The following is a 16,928-nucleotide window of genomic DNA, read 5'->3' on the forward strand; positions in this document are numbered from 1 at the left end:
GAAGAAGCAGCCATCCCGATCCCATACAGCCCACTCCCACTCCTTATAGCCTCTCCACAACCCTCATCCCATTTTCAAGCTCAGTTCTTTTGTCTGCCAGCACCAGCCACACCTGTATTACCAGAGTCTGTGATGGACCCAACTGTCTCTTTCAGCACATTAAGTACCACTTGCTGTTTCTTGCTACAACCAGAGCTGACAGTCCCTTGAAGGCACAAAGGAGTGCATGAGCTGTGAGGAAGAACAGTGATAGGAAAAGGCAAGTTTTGGAGCCCAAATGAGGAAGGAGATGGAATCACCGACCCGTGGCAGGACTCATTCACCATGTGTCAGCAGTCTCTTATTCAGAAGTTGCATTCTTTGAGCTGTTGAACTCGTCATCTCACAGCCCCATTTCAGCTGTCAAGAAGTTATTCACATCAGTCTCCATTTTCTTCTGTTTATATTCCACCTCATGACTCCACTCCATGCCTGAACAGTTCTGATCCTCTCCCTGGCCTTACACCCACACATTTCAAGTAACTGTTCACTGCTGACTTCTCAGTGACTCACTGCCTGGCCAGCCTGTTCACTGTATGTTCAGCTATTTCATCTCTTAAGGCATCATCAACACATAAAAATATTTTATAAAACTCCACCAGGGCTGCTTTTAAAATAGCAGACATAACTGATACTTGTTTTGGTTTCCTCCATGAAGATTACAGACATGCTGTGTTTACTCAACAGAAGGGTAAGGGCTGAAGGACCATACTGCTGTAGATGGCTGTCCTACGAAGGTTCACAGGCCTCTGCCTCTTCTCCAACCTCAGCACCTTCCTCATCCTCCTTGCTAGTTGTCTGAGCCTTCTGCAAAAGTCTGGGCCCTGCCAAGCCAATAACCAGGGCTCCAACTGGAGCAGTGATCAAGATAGCCAAGAAAGCTACTGTCAGTACATCCATTCCATACTTTTCAAGTTGCTCATCCTGATGACTTCTCGCTGTATCCAGGGCAAGGGAACCTATTGCAGCCTGCAGGAAAGAAAACATTGCTGAGATGGAGCAAATAACCTTTAGCACTGAAAGAGGAAAAAAAAGAGACTAATCATGAGTCAACATTTAACATAAATTTGACATTTTTAGTACATTCAACCCATTTGTTTCTAGGCAGTACATAGAAAAGTAAATGTTATATTACACCTATGAGAACAATTTTCACTTGGCTACACTTCAAATTTCCTAAGCTAATGAGTTTATCTGGGTGGTTCCCTCCTGTTAAGAACATTGCTTAGCTGCCATCCTATCCACATTTCTGGAGGATGTATGATTAATGAAATGGGCCAGTATATTGCGTATTGCAGCTGTTAAAATGCCACACTTTGAGAATTCGTCCTGACAGCAGTCAGCTAGTAGCAGCTTCTGAAAATCTAGTTCACAAATCTTGCAATAATCCCTGCCTGTTCTGATTATTAACTTTTGTTTGCAAATAATCATGCTATTGAGCCAAAGTCTAAATGACTTAACAATCACTGAAATAAAGGAGCAGGAATGCAGACAGCCTGAGGCTTCTCTAGCAGTATGGCTGTCACACTAACCCTTACCAAAATGACCACAAACTGAAAACCCACTCTGAGCCTCTGGTGTGACTGCCCCTGCAGACACTTCATGTGTAAGAGGGAAATGCTTTTACTTTTGTTTTGAGAGTTCTCAGAATCTGTATGTAAAGGCACAATAATCTGCAGTAGCTGAGAAATAGCTAACTTCCTACGATACATGTACAATTTGCTGTCATTATTAAGACTACAACCCAGGATGCAAGCAAAACACCTTCACATAGAAGGCTCTCTGTGCACTTTTCAAGCAGATATAGGGTGGTTTAGAATATGAACTGTCCATATGCTACACTCCGCTGTTATTGAGCCTGATTACTGCTGTGCTAGTTATGAAGAGCTTTGCTAAGGTCAATAGATTTAGCCGGGAATTAAAGTGATGTTGGACTGTTTACCTGGACAGTGGCTTTGGGAATCCATGCCAATGAGACGAATACTTTCTCCTTGAAATTAAACCCAGCAAAACACACCATCAGGAATGTTGCTATAATTCGCACAACTAGGGCAATACCTAGTGTAGCCACACAGAGCCCTGCAACAAAGACAAACACTTCTCAGTACTTTTGTGCATAGGTGCCCGAGGGGAATAAGCTTCCTAAAACTGTAGCTTTACAGTGAGGTTGGCTTTTGGTTTTTTGGGGTCAGCTGTAGTCTGCTTTGCTTTAGATGTCTTTATAGAGATTCTTTGGAAGCCAATATTGAAAGCTGGATAATTAGTGAGTGATCTTACCAACCGTTTCAGGCCTTAGAGACATAACAGATACTTCTGCTCCAATTAAACCAAAAAGAAAAGGTTGAAAGATATTCCATGCAACTGCGACAATTTTTTCTACTTCCCTCTGCAATGAAAACAAAAATAATCTGTAAATTCACAAAAATATGGCCAAGTAGGCACAACATTTAATTAATCAAAGGACAAAGTGAAAATGTATCATAAAGATTATCCAGAATTGCTCCTCCTTCTTTGACCTAATACTAAAAGATTCAAAATCAGTTGCACACCTTTCAAAGGTCAGAGTTTGTCTAGCTCTGCTAGTAAATAAATGCTTGCTATCTCAAGAAAAGAAATAAAAATCACTGATGTTTGAACAGTAATAGCAGTTTGCAGACAAGAGGAAGAAAGTAGCGCTAGTTGATTTTCAGTATTTAGGAAGAAGTAATTTCAACAGCTTGCTCTGAAGTTTCTGAGCCTTTGGGAACTGCGTGCTTAAGCGTATTCTTCCATTTGTATCTGAGCAGAGTTAGACCCTCAAAAGTTTCAGCCATCACCTAACACCGCTCACGCTGCACACAGTCAGAGGCCTGTCTCCATGTGAACGGCAGCAGCAAAGTTAGACTGAGCAAATCTGAAATCCCTTCCTAGTGAAAGGTGTTGAACTTTCCAGTGCGATGTACTGTATAAGGGCAAAGCCACCTTTTCTCCTTGTGTTTGAACTTTACACCTAACAATTTTCCTAAAACAATTGCTGCCAGGATAAACAGGAATCTTCCACTTACCTGAAAAGCTACACATAGCATATCTAATAGCACTTCTTTTTTAATTAAGTGGGTTCTGCAATAGCGAACGAGCCTTCAGACTGGAGTGTGTGGAAAATATGAGTGCGGTGCTCTGCCACTTAATAATCAGTCCAGAGCCTAGACATGTCCTGTCCTTGGTGTTCTCTCTAAGACTGATCCTGCAACATCTCTTGCTCTTCAGTCAATGGTAGATGACTGTAATACAAAAACTTCTGTAACCTTAGAGAGATCAAGGTGGAAATATACAGACTTCTGAACATTTTTCTTTATTTGCCTTATTTCTCCTGGTTATCTCACCCTTTTCTTTTTTGGCAAAAATTAATCCTCTTTACAGATGTTAGCATTACTTCAGTCTGTTTACTGTCCACTTAACTGTTCCAGCAATAGGTACGATGGTCCTTGTTCTCAGTGGACAGCATTTGCCAAGTGACTTCCACCAGGCACAGCAGGAGGCAGTGGCCCTTGAGAAGCTCAGCAGGAAAACCTTGGTAATATATTGAGTATACAGTATGCAGACATCTCTGACTGTATCTGATAAAGAAGAGTTGAAATCAACATCCTTAAGGCCAAGAAGCTTCATTCACTGATCAAAAGAAATTAAACTAAGCATTTATAGACTGCATACACTCTTTTAAGGTCCTTCCTTCTGAAATGGTTTAAAAGCTTTTCAATAGAGAGCTTTATCAATTCTAATGTGCGTAAGTAGTTAATCCCAAGACGAGTTTTTCTTCTTTTAAAATTGGACAACAATGTAATACTTTCAATAGAAAACATGGTTTCTTTTTCATTGTTTTAACAAACCTTGAGATCTTACTGAAGTCAGGGTCTAGATGGGGATAATAATGTGGACTCTGCTATATCTGATGCCCTTTCCTTTCTCTTCTTCTCCCCTTCTCCTACTGCATGTTGCAATGCTACAGCTGTGGAGAGAAAGATGCCCTTAAAACATTAAGTGTAGATGGTATCAAGCAAAAGAGGCAGTGAGACGTGCCAAGGTACAGAAATGCAGCGGGGCAGCAACAGTAAAAGGAAGCAGGCTTAGTAGCTAAGGGAAAGTGACTAAAAAGCAGTCTTTTGTATGGTTTTTGTATGGCCTTATATCACCATTTATTGTGGGCACCCTGCTCTCTGATTTATCCAGAATACACTGGCTGGGATTTGGGAAAGATGAGAGAGGATGGTTAATTAGTGTTTTCCATTTCACCCCCTGCAAAACCACAGGGTACAAAACCTCAGGGTATTCGGGCCATGTGCACAACTGTATTTTGGACACCTGTTTGTAAATCTTACCATAAAGTGGCTGTGTAAGGTTATAGACACAGAGCTGGGACATAAAGCTTTGGATTCCTAGCCAAGTGCCTTGACAACTTGCCATCCTTTACATGGCTTAAGATGTCTAAGAAAAGCTTGTGAGCATTAGGCTCTGTATCAATATATATTCACATACATGGTAACTTTCTGTCATGCTAAATGTTAAAGACTTCCAAAATAAACATAGAATTTTTTTTTTAATCCATACACCCCCTAAAGCTTCATAAATGCACCATTACCACTCCTGACAGAAATTCAAACTCCTGTCAGACTGTACATTCAAAGGAGTTTTGGTATGGTATGCTTCTTTATGTAAACATTCACCTTTTCATCAGACCATCCCACACCTGCAACAAAAGCTAAGACTAACGTGCAGAGCCCTCCTGATCCAGGGAAGCCAAAGTAGATGCTGCCAAAAACAGCAAACATGGACAGCCCAAGTACAAAATACGATCTCTTCCATGCCAGAGATGCCTGCAGCCAAGGAAAGAGACAAACAAAAACATAAATTTCTTTTAGAAATGGAGGAAAAATGTTACTTCTGTTAATTTTGAAAATAACAATTTGGAAATAAAAATTGCCATTAACCCTTGTGAAAGAATCAAAGCTTTTCAGTGAGACTTGAACTGCTAAGTTGAGTTGAGGGGGTTTTTTTGGACATTAATTCCTAAGCAATTTAAATTTTGGAAATTTAATAATTTCTTTACTCTGCCCATCCAAAATCTTACGGCCAATAGACTTTTTGTATCACAAGGAACATGATGCTTTATTCTAACAGCCCTGCTTCAATTCTGTGATAACAGGATTTTCTACCTGTACAGTCAAGTACTAGAACAGTTTATCCAAGGAGAGGTGAAATCCGTGCCACTGGATGTTTTTAAGGACAAGTCAAACAAATGTTTGCCAGGGACAGTCTAGTTTTATTTGATCCAGTCTCACAGAACACAGTTATATCTCTGCCATTGCTCCCCATTTCTATATATCTCTTTAGCTTCTGTATCACACTTCTTAGTGTCATTTAATATGAAGAAAATTTGGTCCCACTGAGGGCAATAGATGCTTTTCAAATGGACTTCAGTAGTCCAGAACATATCTACTTTCTTCCACAATTTTCTGTTCACTTAATTACCCCTTTATAGTAAATTCATCTACCACTTTATATAAGCTTAATTTTTATTGAAAGTAACACATTCTAATTAGCATTAATGATACGCCCAATCACTTAAAGCCTACAATCTGTCCTCTTTACTCGTTTTTAATCTTAAGCTTACTGGAAACATCTTACAAAAGTAAATGCATCACACATCAATCTAATTGACGATTGTTTTACTGTCTGAAATGGGTATCAGACCATTTCTCCTTTACATGTGGACATTTCCACCACCTTCAATGAGAGCAGGAAGGTGAGCTGGGTTCCAAACTCTGCATCAGGAAGGACTACGACATCATATATTGTTATAGTTGCAGTAAACAAGTAATCACCTATAAAACACACATCCTCACTTGATAGGCTTTGGAAGTTAGCACTGGACACAACTTTCCCCAAAACCAGCTTCACATGAAGCTTGGAAATTAATAACTTAAGAACATTATCCCTTAGCACAGAATCTCTATTTTATAAAAAGCTTTTTTTACTGGGTTTTTACCTGATCATGGCTTGGGAAATATCGAATGAACATTCCCAGGATCCCTCCAGCTGCTATGCCAACAGCAACCTCCAGCACTCCACGAAGAACATTGTACAGAGTAGAACCTACTTGGCAAAAGAAAAATGGGTTCAGTAAGCCGTACACAGACCCTTCATGCACAAACCACACTATAGACCTACGAGGGTGATTCCAAGACAGTGTCTGCTTTAAATTACTTGGAGGCAAAGGGGTTCAGGAGGGAACCAATGGGCCTGAAAGAAATGGATAGTACAACTTTCTCTCTCCGAAAGCTCATACCAAGAAAGTGTGTCAGAGAAGTCAGAGGAAGAGCCACTGTGAGAACATTGCCAAACCCAGGAAAATTTGAAAGAATTATGTTGGGCATGCAGGGACTAGACTTGGCAGCTAAGGGAGCAGCCAGGGAAAAATGTTCCCTGAAAGTTGTTGTGACCCACAACTCAGAGCAGACAATGTTACAGCAAGACTTTTGATTGTGGGTAATATCCTTCTCAATATTCAAGTCCATACATGAACTTTATAAGGAGATGTCATTAAGTTACGGACCAGTCAACCACAACAGAGCGCACATTCTTCAAAATATCACTGTTCTGGATTTCACCAAGTACAGATTAACCAGCATACCAGAAGAGAAAGCCATCCCAAGGCAAGTGTTGAAGCCTGTGATAGCCAGAATGTCATCAATGCTGCCGGCTGCCATTAGCAAAGTTGGGACACCTTTCTCCACTCCATATCCCCCAGCTTGTAAAATCAGCATTGAGGGAACCACCACAGCAGGGGAGACTGCACCTAGAACAAAACTGAAAACACATAGGTTCAGCCTCTCTTAAAAAGAAAGTGCTGAACTAAAAAACTTCAAAACGTTCTGACGCCAATCCATATATCAGGGAGCATAACTGGCCTGCAGGGTAGACTCAAGTCTTCGTCTGTGGAGCCCTTTACTTTTAATGCTATTGAGCTGGGCAGGAAGTAAGAGCTGACTGCAATTATGCATAGAAATATCTCTGCTTGTAATTAGCAGGGAAAGGCAAGGAAAATACCTTATGTAAAGGTCTGTTTATGCTTTATGCTCCCTGATATATGCCTTGGTTCTCCCATTTAGGAACCTAGTCTAGACATGCTTATGATTCAGTAGCCCAGTTCCTTCTTAGAAAAATCGGTGTGCGGCAGAGGAGAAGTTCACCCATCTTGCTCCAGTATATGGGTCCTGACCAAGTCCACCAGTTTAGATAGGGCTAGATGGAAAAGATTTCCTCTTCAAGGATATTACTCCAGAATATAACATGCCATATCCTTACCCTTGTAACAGGAAGGCTGTCCTACGTGCATCTCTCTGCAAGGAAACTCTGAGTTCCAATATGAAGATTCTCCAAATTGTGGTATCATTTTCTGTCTCTTAAGAGCCCCCTGTGTTGTGGTTAAAGACTCAGGGATTGCACCATCCTTCTTCAAGTGCTCAGATCACAAACACAGAAGAGTGATGATGCAAGTACTCCTCCACAGCCTGGAAATGTGACCGTTAAATTAGCCACAGAGCCAGACATGAATAGTAAGCAAACAACCACAGGGGCTAAGCTCAGCTTCCTAACTGGTGTTAAACTGAGGTCTCTGCTTGGTGCAGAGAACTAACCGCACTTGGATCATTTAGCTGTAGGATGAAAACAGGCACCTTTGTCATGCAGGAGAAAAGAGGGTACGTTACCCTAATATAAATCCCCATTGCCATGGCAAATGCATGAACAAGTAGGCAAGAACAGCAGCTGTGCATGTTTCTGAGATGCATGGTCCGAAAGAAAGCCGTAAACAGACTGCTTTGAGCTTCTTAAGAGCCTACAATGTAAAACCACATTCAGACATTAGTATCAGTACCCTTGGCTTTATAGAGAAGAAATACATTTACGATCTTATGTGGTTTATTAAAAGAATCCCCTCTGAGCTGCAGTACAGGATGTGACAGCTTTACATGGCCTCAGCCAGAGATAGGGTCAAGCACAGCTGGATTTGAATATAAAATTCCAAGTGTGGCAGTGAAACCCACCGAATCTAGGTTTGACAAAGTTCCTGCATATCCCAGGAAGGAGTGGCAGAAAATTCTGTTTAGCTTCTTGTGCAGAGCAAACTAAATGTGAGAGGTTGGCCTAGCTGGGATCCATTTGAAAAGTGCACCCTCAAAAAAAAAAGTGCATAGCTACTTTACCCACAGTTACTTGAGGTCATCTGCTCCATCCACAAAAGATTTTGCTATGTTCCCACAAGCTGCATGAGCACCCCCCAAAAATTATCCCCAAATCCACAAACAAATCATGAAAAGTTGTAGAACTGCATAAACTTGGCACAAGGAACCAAGCATCTCTTTCAGCTGTCTCTCACTTGATACCCAGAGAAGATTAAGTTCCATTTGGCTCAGCAACGTCTATTAAAAAAATTCTCTAAAACAGAGTATTTACTTGTAACAGCTGCCTTTAATAGTCACAAACATGACTGACTCTGCTAGGACAGATGCCTAATTCTGACATGGGGGGGGAGGAAATCAACAAGTTGCACTTTTATGCCAGGATAAACTGCACTGGTAAATTAGGGCTGAGAATCACCCGAGCAACTGACATCTTTGGCTTCACAGCTTCAATTACATGAGGAATAACTGTAGCTGCATCAAAGCATTTCTACATACAGAGTCCGAATGACAGTTTTGATGCCACATGGGAGAAAAAGGAGTCAAAGATGAAGTTTCCCTGGCAAAAAAAAGTTGTCACAGAATAGGAAAAAAAAAAAGCAATCTCACAGAACTGGGCATCCAAGCTGTGTGTAACAACACATACAAGCTTCAATGTCTTGGAAAAAAATGATCATAATCTAGGAAACCAGGCATTCTTCAAGAATGACAAAACCCTATTTTCCCAAATATCTGATGCACTGGCAACTCCCTAGTTTTTCTTGGTTAAGAAAAATCAGTTTAGTTGTTCTGAACTAGCTATACTTGACCTAAATTTTATATAAACTTTACGCAGTCCCTTAAACTTAAATAGATAGGGGCCGATATGGTACAGCTTTATTTCAGCCAGCTGATTTTGATCAAGCAAAACCTTGCCTTCATTAATTTATGGAACATTGCATTTCATAGTGTGCAGAGGAAGACCTTTTTTTTTGTTCACAGCAGTGCTATGGGCTTTCATTGTGATGTGAAGCATTGTTTCTGTAGTGCAGCAGGACTCATCTTTGCAATTAATATATTTGCATAAAAATGGCAATGATTCAAAAAAAAAAAGGAAAGAAAAAATAAAAGACATACAGGTTTGGATTTTTTGGTTGGTTGGGTTTTTTTGATTTGTGAGAACACAAGCAACATTTTCTTTCAAGGATTGGGGATCCCTTGCTTTACTTGTTTTAGTTTGTCAGTGTAAACTGACAGGGAGTTTGTCAGAGAGCGTAAACTCTTCCTGACAGACCATGATGGAGCACATGTCCTCAAGATATTCTGCTCACAAAATGCAGGAAATTTCTTTAAGACAAGGGGGAAAATAGCCAGTTTTCTTCAGGTATTTTTTTTAGATTGCTTGCCTACTCTACAAATCCAACTGCTGATATTAAGATACATATGACTATACAATAGAAACTATGTTTTCTGTAATGATCTAATTTGCAGATCCTCCAAGACTGAACAGTTCAATATTTTTAACAGAACCAATTATTCACTTTTTTTTGAGGGCTCTTGTATACTTTGCCTCAGACAAACGGCTGGTGCCATACCTTTGGATCCAGGCCGAGTCCTGCTCGGGTCAAGATAATTGAAAGAGCAATATTCCTCAGTGCTGCAGACCAGCGCAGGTTTATCTGGACGATGTCACTAATGAACGGGGTATTTCGGATTAGGAAACCAGCAAGTAGCATCCCTTAAATGAAAACAAATAAGCTCCTGTCAAATGATTTGGTTTTATTGCATGAGAAAAGCTTGCATAGCATTCTCAAAAATAGACACCATATTACGTATTTGTGAAAGACAAAGAAACAACTCATGTTCTGAATTATTAGCCGTGTTTTAACAATGCGGACTAAGGCACGGAAAGAGACAGACATGTTTAAAGCATTGAAAGTGGCCTAAGAACACACCAGGTCACCAACGAATAAATCTGCAGGATGCTGACACATAGCTTTAGCGCGAGTCAACAGAATGCAGCTTTGTTCACCAGGTGCAGGTCATACTTGCCATAAGCAGACACCTCCTCTGCATCCTTAAAGATAATTTTCTTGTTAGCTTGTTTTAACATGAAAAGAGGAAGATCGTCTAATATTGTGTATTTATCTCAGCAGTTGGAAATTGTTAAAAATCCTCTCAGGTGTAAAGAAATGCAGGTATCACAGGAACCATAATGCTGAGTTCATTGGGAAATATAATCTAAAACAGCTAATCATGGACTAACTTAAACATTTTAAAATGCTCTGGCAATATGACTCATATGCAAAGAGGGGGGGGAAAGAGGGGGGGAATCAGGAACTTGATCTTATCCTCTGTTAGAGCTATTTGCAAGATTCAACCTCTTGCAAATATTAGCAAAACTGTTGGAACTGTCGTTTGGGAAGGATACAGAAAAGTACAGGAAACATTGACTATAAATATAGATCTGCAGAGATATGTTGTAGGTCCTGATCGTTCAAAGATACATTTTTGTAGCATAATTTTATATCAGCCATCTTAAGAAACAGGAAACCAAAAAAGACAAAAAGTAACACTGTGCTTGAGTTAGTCCCAGCTTGGTGTGAGCCTTGGCTGTGGACTTGATTTGTCCTGGAACATGCTAAACATTCTGACATTGTTCTTCCTACCACCTCCCGGAAAAAAAACAGTGGTATAATTAATCTGTGGTACTTCATGACAATTATATCAGGCTAGTATAATGATCACATGCTCTTTGCAATGTTTGCATGAAGTCCAAGTCACTGGAGCTACCCTGATCTAGAAATCTACTTAACAAAGCAAAACCACCCCACCTCAAAGGATATCTTCACTGTTCTGCTCCATGTTGCCTGCAGCAGAAACCTCTCTGCAAAATATACTATGTGACTATTTCAGTAGCAATTTCACTCCCTTTTCCTGAGACAGAGGCTTACTAGAAGGTACTTAAGCGCGCAGCCAGCCACGTTATACTGAACTGCACCTAGCACAAGTGGATTAAAGGCATGTAAGAGTACAAGATTTGTGTTTTTAGTGTAAAAAAGAGTATTCAAAGACATTGTCTATCTCTTCTAATGACTCGGATTTCTCCAATTTTTCTCAAAGACTAGGGATCTGAACAATGAACTCTGACCTAAACAACTCAACAGACGTGTGCTGTCATGCTTAAGTTTCTGTTGTTCGGTATTACCTGTCTGACAAGCAGTTTCATGCTCAGCTCATAACTTTTACATATAGATGTAATTAAAAAAAAGCAGAATCCAAATGGTCAGAAACTTTTTTTTTTTTAAGAGGGAAGTTTACTTAGCAAGGGCAGACTCCCTGTGTGTTACATTCTGTATTCATATTATTGCAGGCATGCATGCTATACGCAAAACTTCCCTCCCTCTCATTTGAATTTTTTTCTTGCTCGTGAAACTCAGTGGTGCAAGAACGCACATGCTGCCTGGAGAGAGCCGTATATGAAGCTAAACTGCTCTTCTGTAAGCAGTGCTACTGTGTGAGGCACAACACCAGCTATGCACGTTGCAAAATCACACCCATGCACCACAGTCAGATATCTGTAGCCCATTCTGCCCTGAAGTTTTACTGTCTGTCAACAGCTTTACTCATTTATGCACTAAGCATAGTAAGGGGCAGTATACAGCTGGTGAGAAGAACCTGGAGCTTCATTTTTCAGCTTTGTTAACATTGCAGCACTTCACAATATTCTACTGATCTAACCCAAACTTCCTCTAGGAAAGATGTCTGAAAAGGTTCTGATATCAGAATTAAGGTAATTTTCATCTCCCATTTCTGTTTTGCATTTTTATGTAAAATAAGATGTTGATATGAAAAAAAATGTTATGACTGATTCAAAATAACTCTCTTCAGAAGAATTATTCCTTGTGGTGAATTTACTTTCTCAGGTTTCAGTTAACTTGAGATAAAGGAAGGGGAAGAAAGAAACTGCTTTAGACTACCAGTAGTAGGGAATTCCTGCAGAGTTTTCTTTGGAAAACATTTTAATTGTGCAAGACACTTGCGAAACAGCTCAGCAATAATTTTCTTATGAATTAATTATTCTACTGTAACAGGAGGTCTAGACTAAGACTCCTGTTTAGTGATATTAAACCCAAATTCTAAGTAACTGTGGCAGAGGGCACTGAAGGACAATAGGTATACAGTTCTCTGGCCCCCAAAGAATTAAGAGGAGAGCCTTAGTAACATACAGGAGATTTCACTTGAGCTAGTTTGGGGAATTTTGCACGTTCTCAGAGAGGACCAGATAAGAGTCACTTGGAAAAGCTGCAGATTTTGAGCATGATGCAGTTGTTTGTTCCCAATCCAAACATACCTAGCATACAAATACTACTTGATGGTTTAAACAACACAAATACACAGGAAAAAAAGAAAGAAGGGTATCTTACCTAGAAGAGCAGGGAGAGGGGGTAGTGTTCGTATTTTAATGAATCCAAAAATTTTACCTCCAATGACAGCAAAAAAATAAAGAAACAGAATTCCAAACAGATTTCCACCTGGGAGACACTCAGTCCCAGTGATGGACCAAACCACAGCCCAAACCAGGACCACAATTGCAACTGGAACAAAACAAGAAATATTCATATTTAATCATCTCTCAGGGACAACTTTGTTTGCTGTTAGATCACATTTGTTTTTCTACTAATGAAAAAGGTACTGTGACTTTCAGAAATAAAATCACTTACCTTAAAAAATACTTTAATCATAACAATGTGTTTAATCTTTGATGCTCCCTAAGCTGATGTTCTGATTCTATAGTTGTTAAGATATTCTAAAAAACGGTAACAGGAACATCAATAGGGACCAAAAAGTACCTAGTGAGCCTTGGGCCACTGCGGAAAGGACTTGAGAGGTCCCAAATTTAAAGCAAAGACTTTCACTAACTTATCTTGCATTTGCTTATCTTCCTTCAGCTAATTCAGAACTGCAGTAAGAACCTGCTGTTGTACAGCCTGGCATATCTTCAAGCTAACGACTGCAGTTCCAGTCTAATTTTTAAAAGTATTTAAGTATAATTTTTTGGCTGGATGTACTTATGCAACGCATTGCTATCCATGGGGGGGGTGGGGTGGGAATCTGAAGAAGATCATGTCTCTGGGCAGCCTGAAGTAGTACAGATACTTCCCTTGATACAGCAATCAAAGAGGGATAATACACAGGGAAAAGAATTTCCTGAAAAATATTATGTGAACATTAAGTGAAAATATTATAAAAATATGTGAAAATATTAAGCTCTTTCCAGGTTCCCTAATCTGTTGCTACAGTTATCCAACAAGAACAGGCATGCATAGATATAAAAGCAGAAGACTGAAGGAGACGAAAAAATGTGTTGAAGAAACCCCTCTTTTCATAATCATAAGAAAACATATTGCATTTTCAGACTAGATTTTTCTTAATGTTATATAAGGGTGACAGGTGGCAGAGGGAAGACCAGTAGATTTCCAAACATAAAAGCCTAAGAATCGCAAGTGAGAGAGAACAGAGGCTGTGGAAGCAGTCAAAGCCACAGGAAATGCCTTTTGTTAGGAAAAGTCTGAAATAACTGGTGAGCCAGGCATTCTCTTCTGTGAGCCTTCAGAGTAGGGCAAATCTTAAAGAGAATGAGTCAGTTTGCCTTGTAGGTTAGGATTCTTGGCTTTGCAAGCCTGGGGTATTAAGGAACAAAAGAAGCTATCACTGCAAAGTCTTGTATTTGTTCCCTTAATTCAACAAAAAGCCATCCAGTGTGCCAAAAATACCACTGTATTTATAATAATCTTAATGCTCTCACACCAAAACGAACTATTGAGATGAGAATTAAGAGGTCTTTCTTCTGATGAAAACAATTTGCAATGCAAAAAACGTACCTACCATGTTAAATACCCAAGAGAGAATGGAGGAACAAAAACTATACATTCAAACCTTTGTTTCACCTAGTTATTTTTTTTCTGCTAAAACATTGAAACAAAAGTGTGATATGTATTTCCCTTTGTTATTTTCAAGGTCAACGGACAGATATCATTACATCCGAGAAATTAGTACTTCATTTACTATTTCTCACTTTAATTAAACTCTGTCTTTCTTACATACCATTTGTCACTGTTCGGGCCAGTAAACCCTGAGGAGGACAAGTAAATATTTGTCTCCATGTTCTTGCAGGTACTGAAGACCCTGCTATTGGTTCTGGAGGTTGCTGAGCACAATGATTCAGGAGAGCAGTTTCTTCTGTTTGTACATTCCCATCAGTACCTTTGGCATCTGCTGTTGGTCCCTCCTGAATGAAAACAACGAGACTCTCTCAGAATTGGTACCATATACATTTGAAGTAGTGTACAAGACCTGAAATTGGCTGTGATGCGCTAGATCCACACTGTCTACAGAGGACTACATTAACTAAACAACCGCTGTAGGGATGGTCCAGCTTTGTAGTACATTTGGGATTTTGGGTTATGTATTTGTATTTGCACAGCAGAAAGAACTGCATATAAGAGGCTCTGGGACATTTGCCTTTTTATCTGCAACCAACAGGACTCCTGTCCCAATACAAATAGCACCTGTTCAGCAATAATATCAGCATATTTGATGAAGAAACAGTATTAACAGGCCAGGTTCAGCTTGTCTTGTGTACAAGCTAAATATTTATTAATATTCTCTACAATTTGATAAGGTTCTGCTTCCAGACTGGACTTCACAATACAGTTAACGATTAGCATCATTTCAGTGAGACAGTGTCTTTAATATAACTCCTAAATAACTTCTGTTGCAAAGCCTTGAATCAAAATAACAAAACCTACTTATGATTAGACAAAGATGAAAGAAACAGAACAGCTGGCCAGTGCAAGCATTACTCACATGATCCATTGCTGGAAGGCTCAAGCTGGTAAGTCAAGGTAGAGATGAAGAAATACTGCCCTAGGAGTTATTTCCTTGAAGAATGGTTCCTTGAAGCTGTTCACTTATACTGATTCATCTACTTATCCATATTCATAGCCAAAGCACTTTTTGACCATTTTTGGATATGTGTCTCACTTCATTTTAGGGTCCTTATTTTTGACAAGTTAATCATCTACCTTCCCTTATGATTATTCACCTTCATGTCAGCTCATTGTCATAGGATGAACATGGAATTCTTGCCTATACTGTGGTTTGGCCCTCCTCCAGTAATAGTTCCACATTTCTGACAATTCTTCTGTCTCATCTCTCTTTCTCTTTCGATACATATATATACATCCCTTACTCAGAGTCACAGTTGGAACACAAATCTTGTGAGCTTTCAGCATGGAGTTACTTGTTTATCTACCCTGTGATTCTATGATCACCAGCTACCCATGTGTGTAAAGATATGCCGTACGGTACTTATCTTTACAGTCAACACTATATGTTTACTCTAAAGTGCCTTTTACATTAAGAATTTCATTTTTACTTGCATTTAATGCAAATCTTTTTTAAAGGCATAGAAGTTTCCAAGAACACTGGAAATATGCATATAGAAGTTTAAAACTGGGGTGTGTGTGGTATTTTTATTAGATATGAAGAGGAAGACGTGCATGAACAACTTTCAGCAAGTGGACTGAAAGGCACAATTTGAAAGCAAAGAAGCAATCTTAAGTCCATGCAATTCTCTTCCATAGCTGATTGTAAAATGCATGCTGACGCATTTTCCACTTCAAGCTGAAATTACAACTACTGATTTCCAGCAATCCAACGCACCACAGACTTTTAAAAACTGAACGTTTGTTAATTGTAAGAAATTCCCACTGAGATTTCTCTTTGTATTCCCTTCAGATGTAGGGATTTTAACAGATGTAGGAAGAAAAAAGGAAAGGAAAATGAGGGTTTCCTCTGACTAAAATTGTACTTGAGATCCTAATTAATTACCTCACTTTGCTCGTGCATGGGAATCATGCCATTTGTCTCACATACTGATGGCTCAGTATCTTCATTATCATTTACGTTAACCTCCTTTACCATTGTTGTAAACCTAAGGAAAGCGATAAAGACAGAAAAGTTAGAGAGAAGCAAATAATACTATTTTCCAGATAGAAGACTTCTCAGTGATGTTGTCTCCTTCCCCATAGATCACATGAAAAAACCCTCACAGCCCAATTTGGAATTTAATGGTTTTTGCATGCCTGTATATGCTGTATGTGAGAACAAGAGACAGAAACTAACAGGAGAACAGTATTAAGCTTACAAAGTCAAGCACTAAAAAAAAAAAGAAATAAAAAAAAATCTGAGCTTTAGAATCAGTGATCTGTGCTAATGTGTAATATCTATATCTATTTGTGCCTCTTATCAGCACAAGATAAAGCTTATTTACTGTCAACACCATTTACCAGGACCATTAGTTCTGGAAGTGTCACAGGCCCTGTGTGCATGGCAGTGCAAGTGACCATTTCATAAAGCTAAGAACAACAACTATAGTTTCTAAAGCAGACACACAAGGGGACGCTTTTCTCCCTAACTTAAACCTGACCAGATCCAGCTTCGTTTTCAGGGGAATTTTCAAGAACATGGTTCTGTTAGATATCACTATTCACAAATGCATTGACTGAGTATCTAAGAAACAGAAGATGCCTGTTTGAATAAAGATCAGGACTACGCACAACTTGCACTCTATATTCAGGTGAGGCTGAGAAAACATGGCTCTTTTTTACTGTTTATATCCCATGGAGA

General features: G+C 39.4%; 2 protein-coding genes across 2 annotated transcripts in view; one reads left to right on the plus strand and one right to left on the minus strand.

Moving 5' to 3' along the window:
- Window positions 1–16,928, plus strand: part of CISD2 (CDGSH iron sulfur domain 2) — a 34,450-nt gene that overhangs the window by 13,821 nt on the left and 3,701 nt on the right. The window lies entirely within an intron of this gene.
- Window positions 1–16,928, minus strand: part of SLC9B2 (solute carrier family 9, subfamily B (NHA2, cation proton antiporter 2), member 2) — a 22,865-nt gene continuing 5,937 nt past the window's right edge. The window contains exons 2-12 of the mRNA XM_010586201.1: window positions 16,131–16,233; window positions 14,343–14,526; window positions 12,662–12,832; window positions 9,830–9,972; window positions 7,785–7,912; window positions 6,707–6,882; window positions 6,062–6,168; window positions 4,740–4,889; window positions 2,317–2,425; window positions 1,982–2,118; window positions 1–1,008 (exon numbers count right to left, since the gene is read on the minus strand). Of these exons, the coding sequence (XP_010584503.1) occupies window positions 769–1,008; window positions 1,982–2,118; window positions 2,317–2,425; window positions 4,740–4,889; window positions 6,062–6,168; window positions 6,707–6,882; window positions 7,785–7,912; window positions 9,830–9,972; window positions 12,662–12,832; window positions 14,343–14,526; window positions 16,131–16,233 (1,648 nt within the window). The 3' untranslated portion in view covers window positions 1–768. The remainder of the gene's footprint in view (window positions 1,009–1,981; window positions 2,119–2,316; window positions 2,426–4,739; window positions 4,890–6,061; window positions 6,169–6,706; window positions 6,883–7,784; window positions 7,913–9,829; window positions 9,973–12,661; window positions 12,833–14,342; window positions 14,527–16,130; window positions 16,234–16,928) is intronic.

This window comes from Haliaeetus leucocephalus, unplaced genomic scaffold (genome assembly GCF_000737465.1).
Source record: "Haliaeetus leucocephalus isolate CR32 unplaced genomic scaffold, Haliaeetus_leucocephalus-4.0 Scaffold140, whole genome shotgun sequence".
Lineage (NCBI taxonomy): Eukaryota > Metazoa > Chordata > Aves > Accipitriformes > Accipitridae > Haliaeetus > Haliaeetus leucocephalus.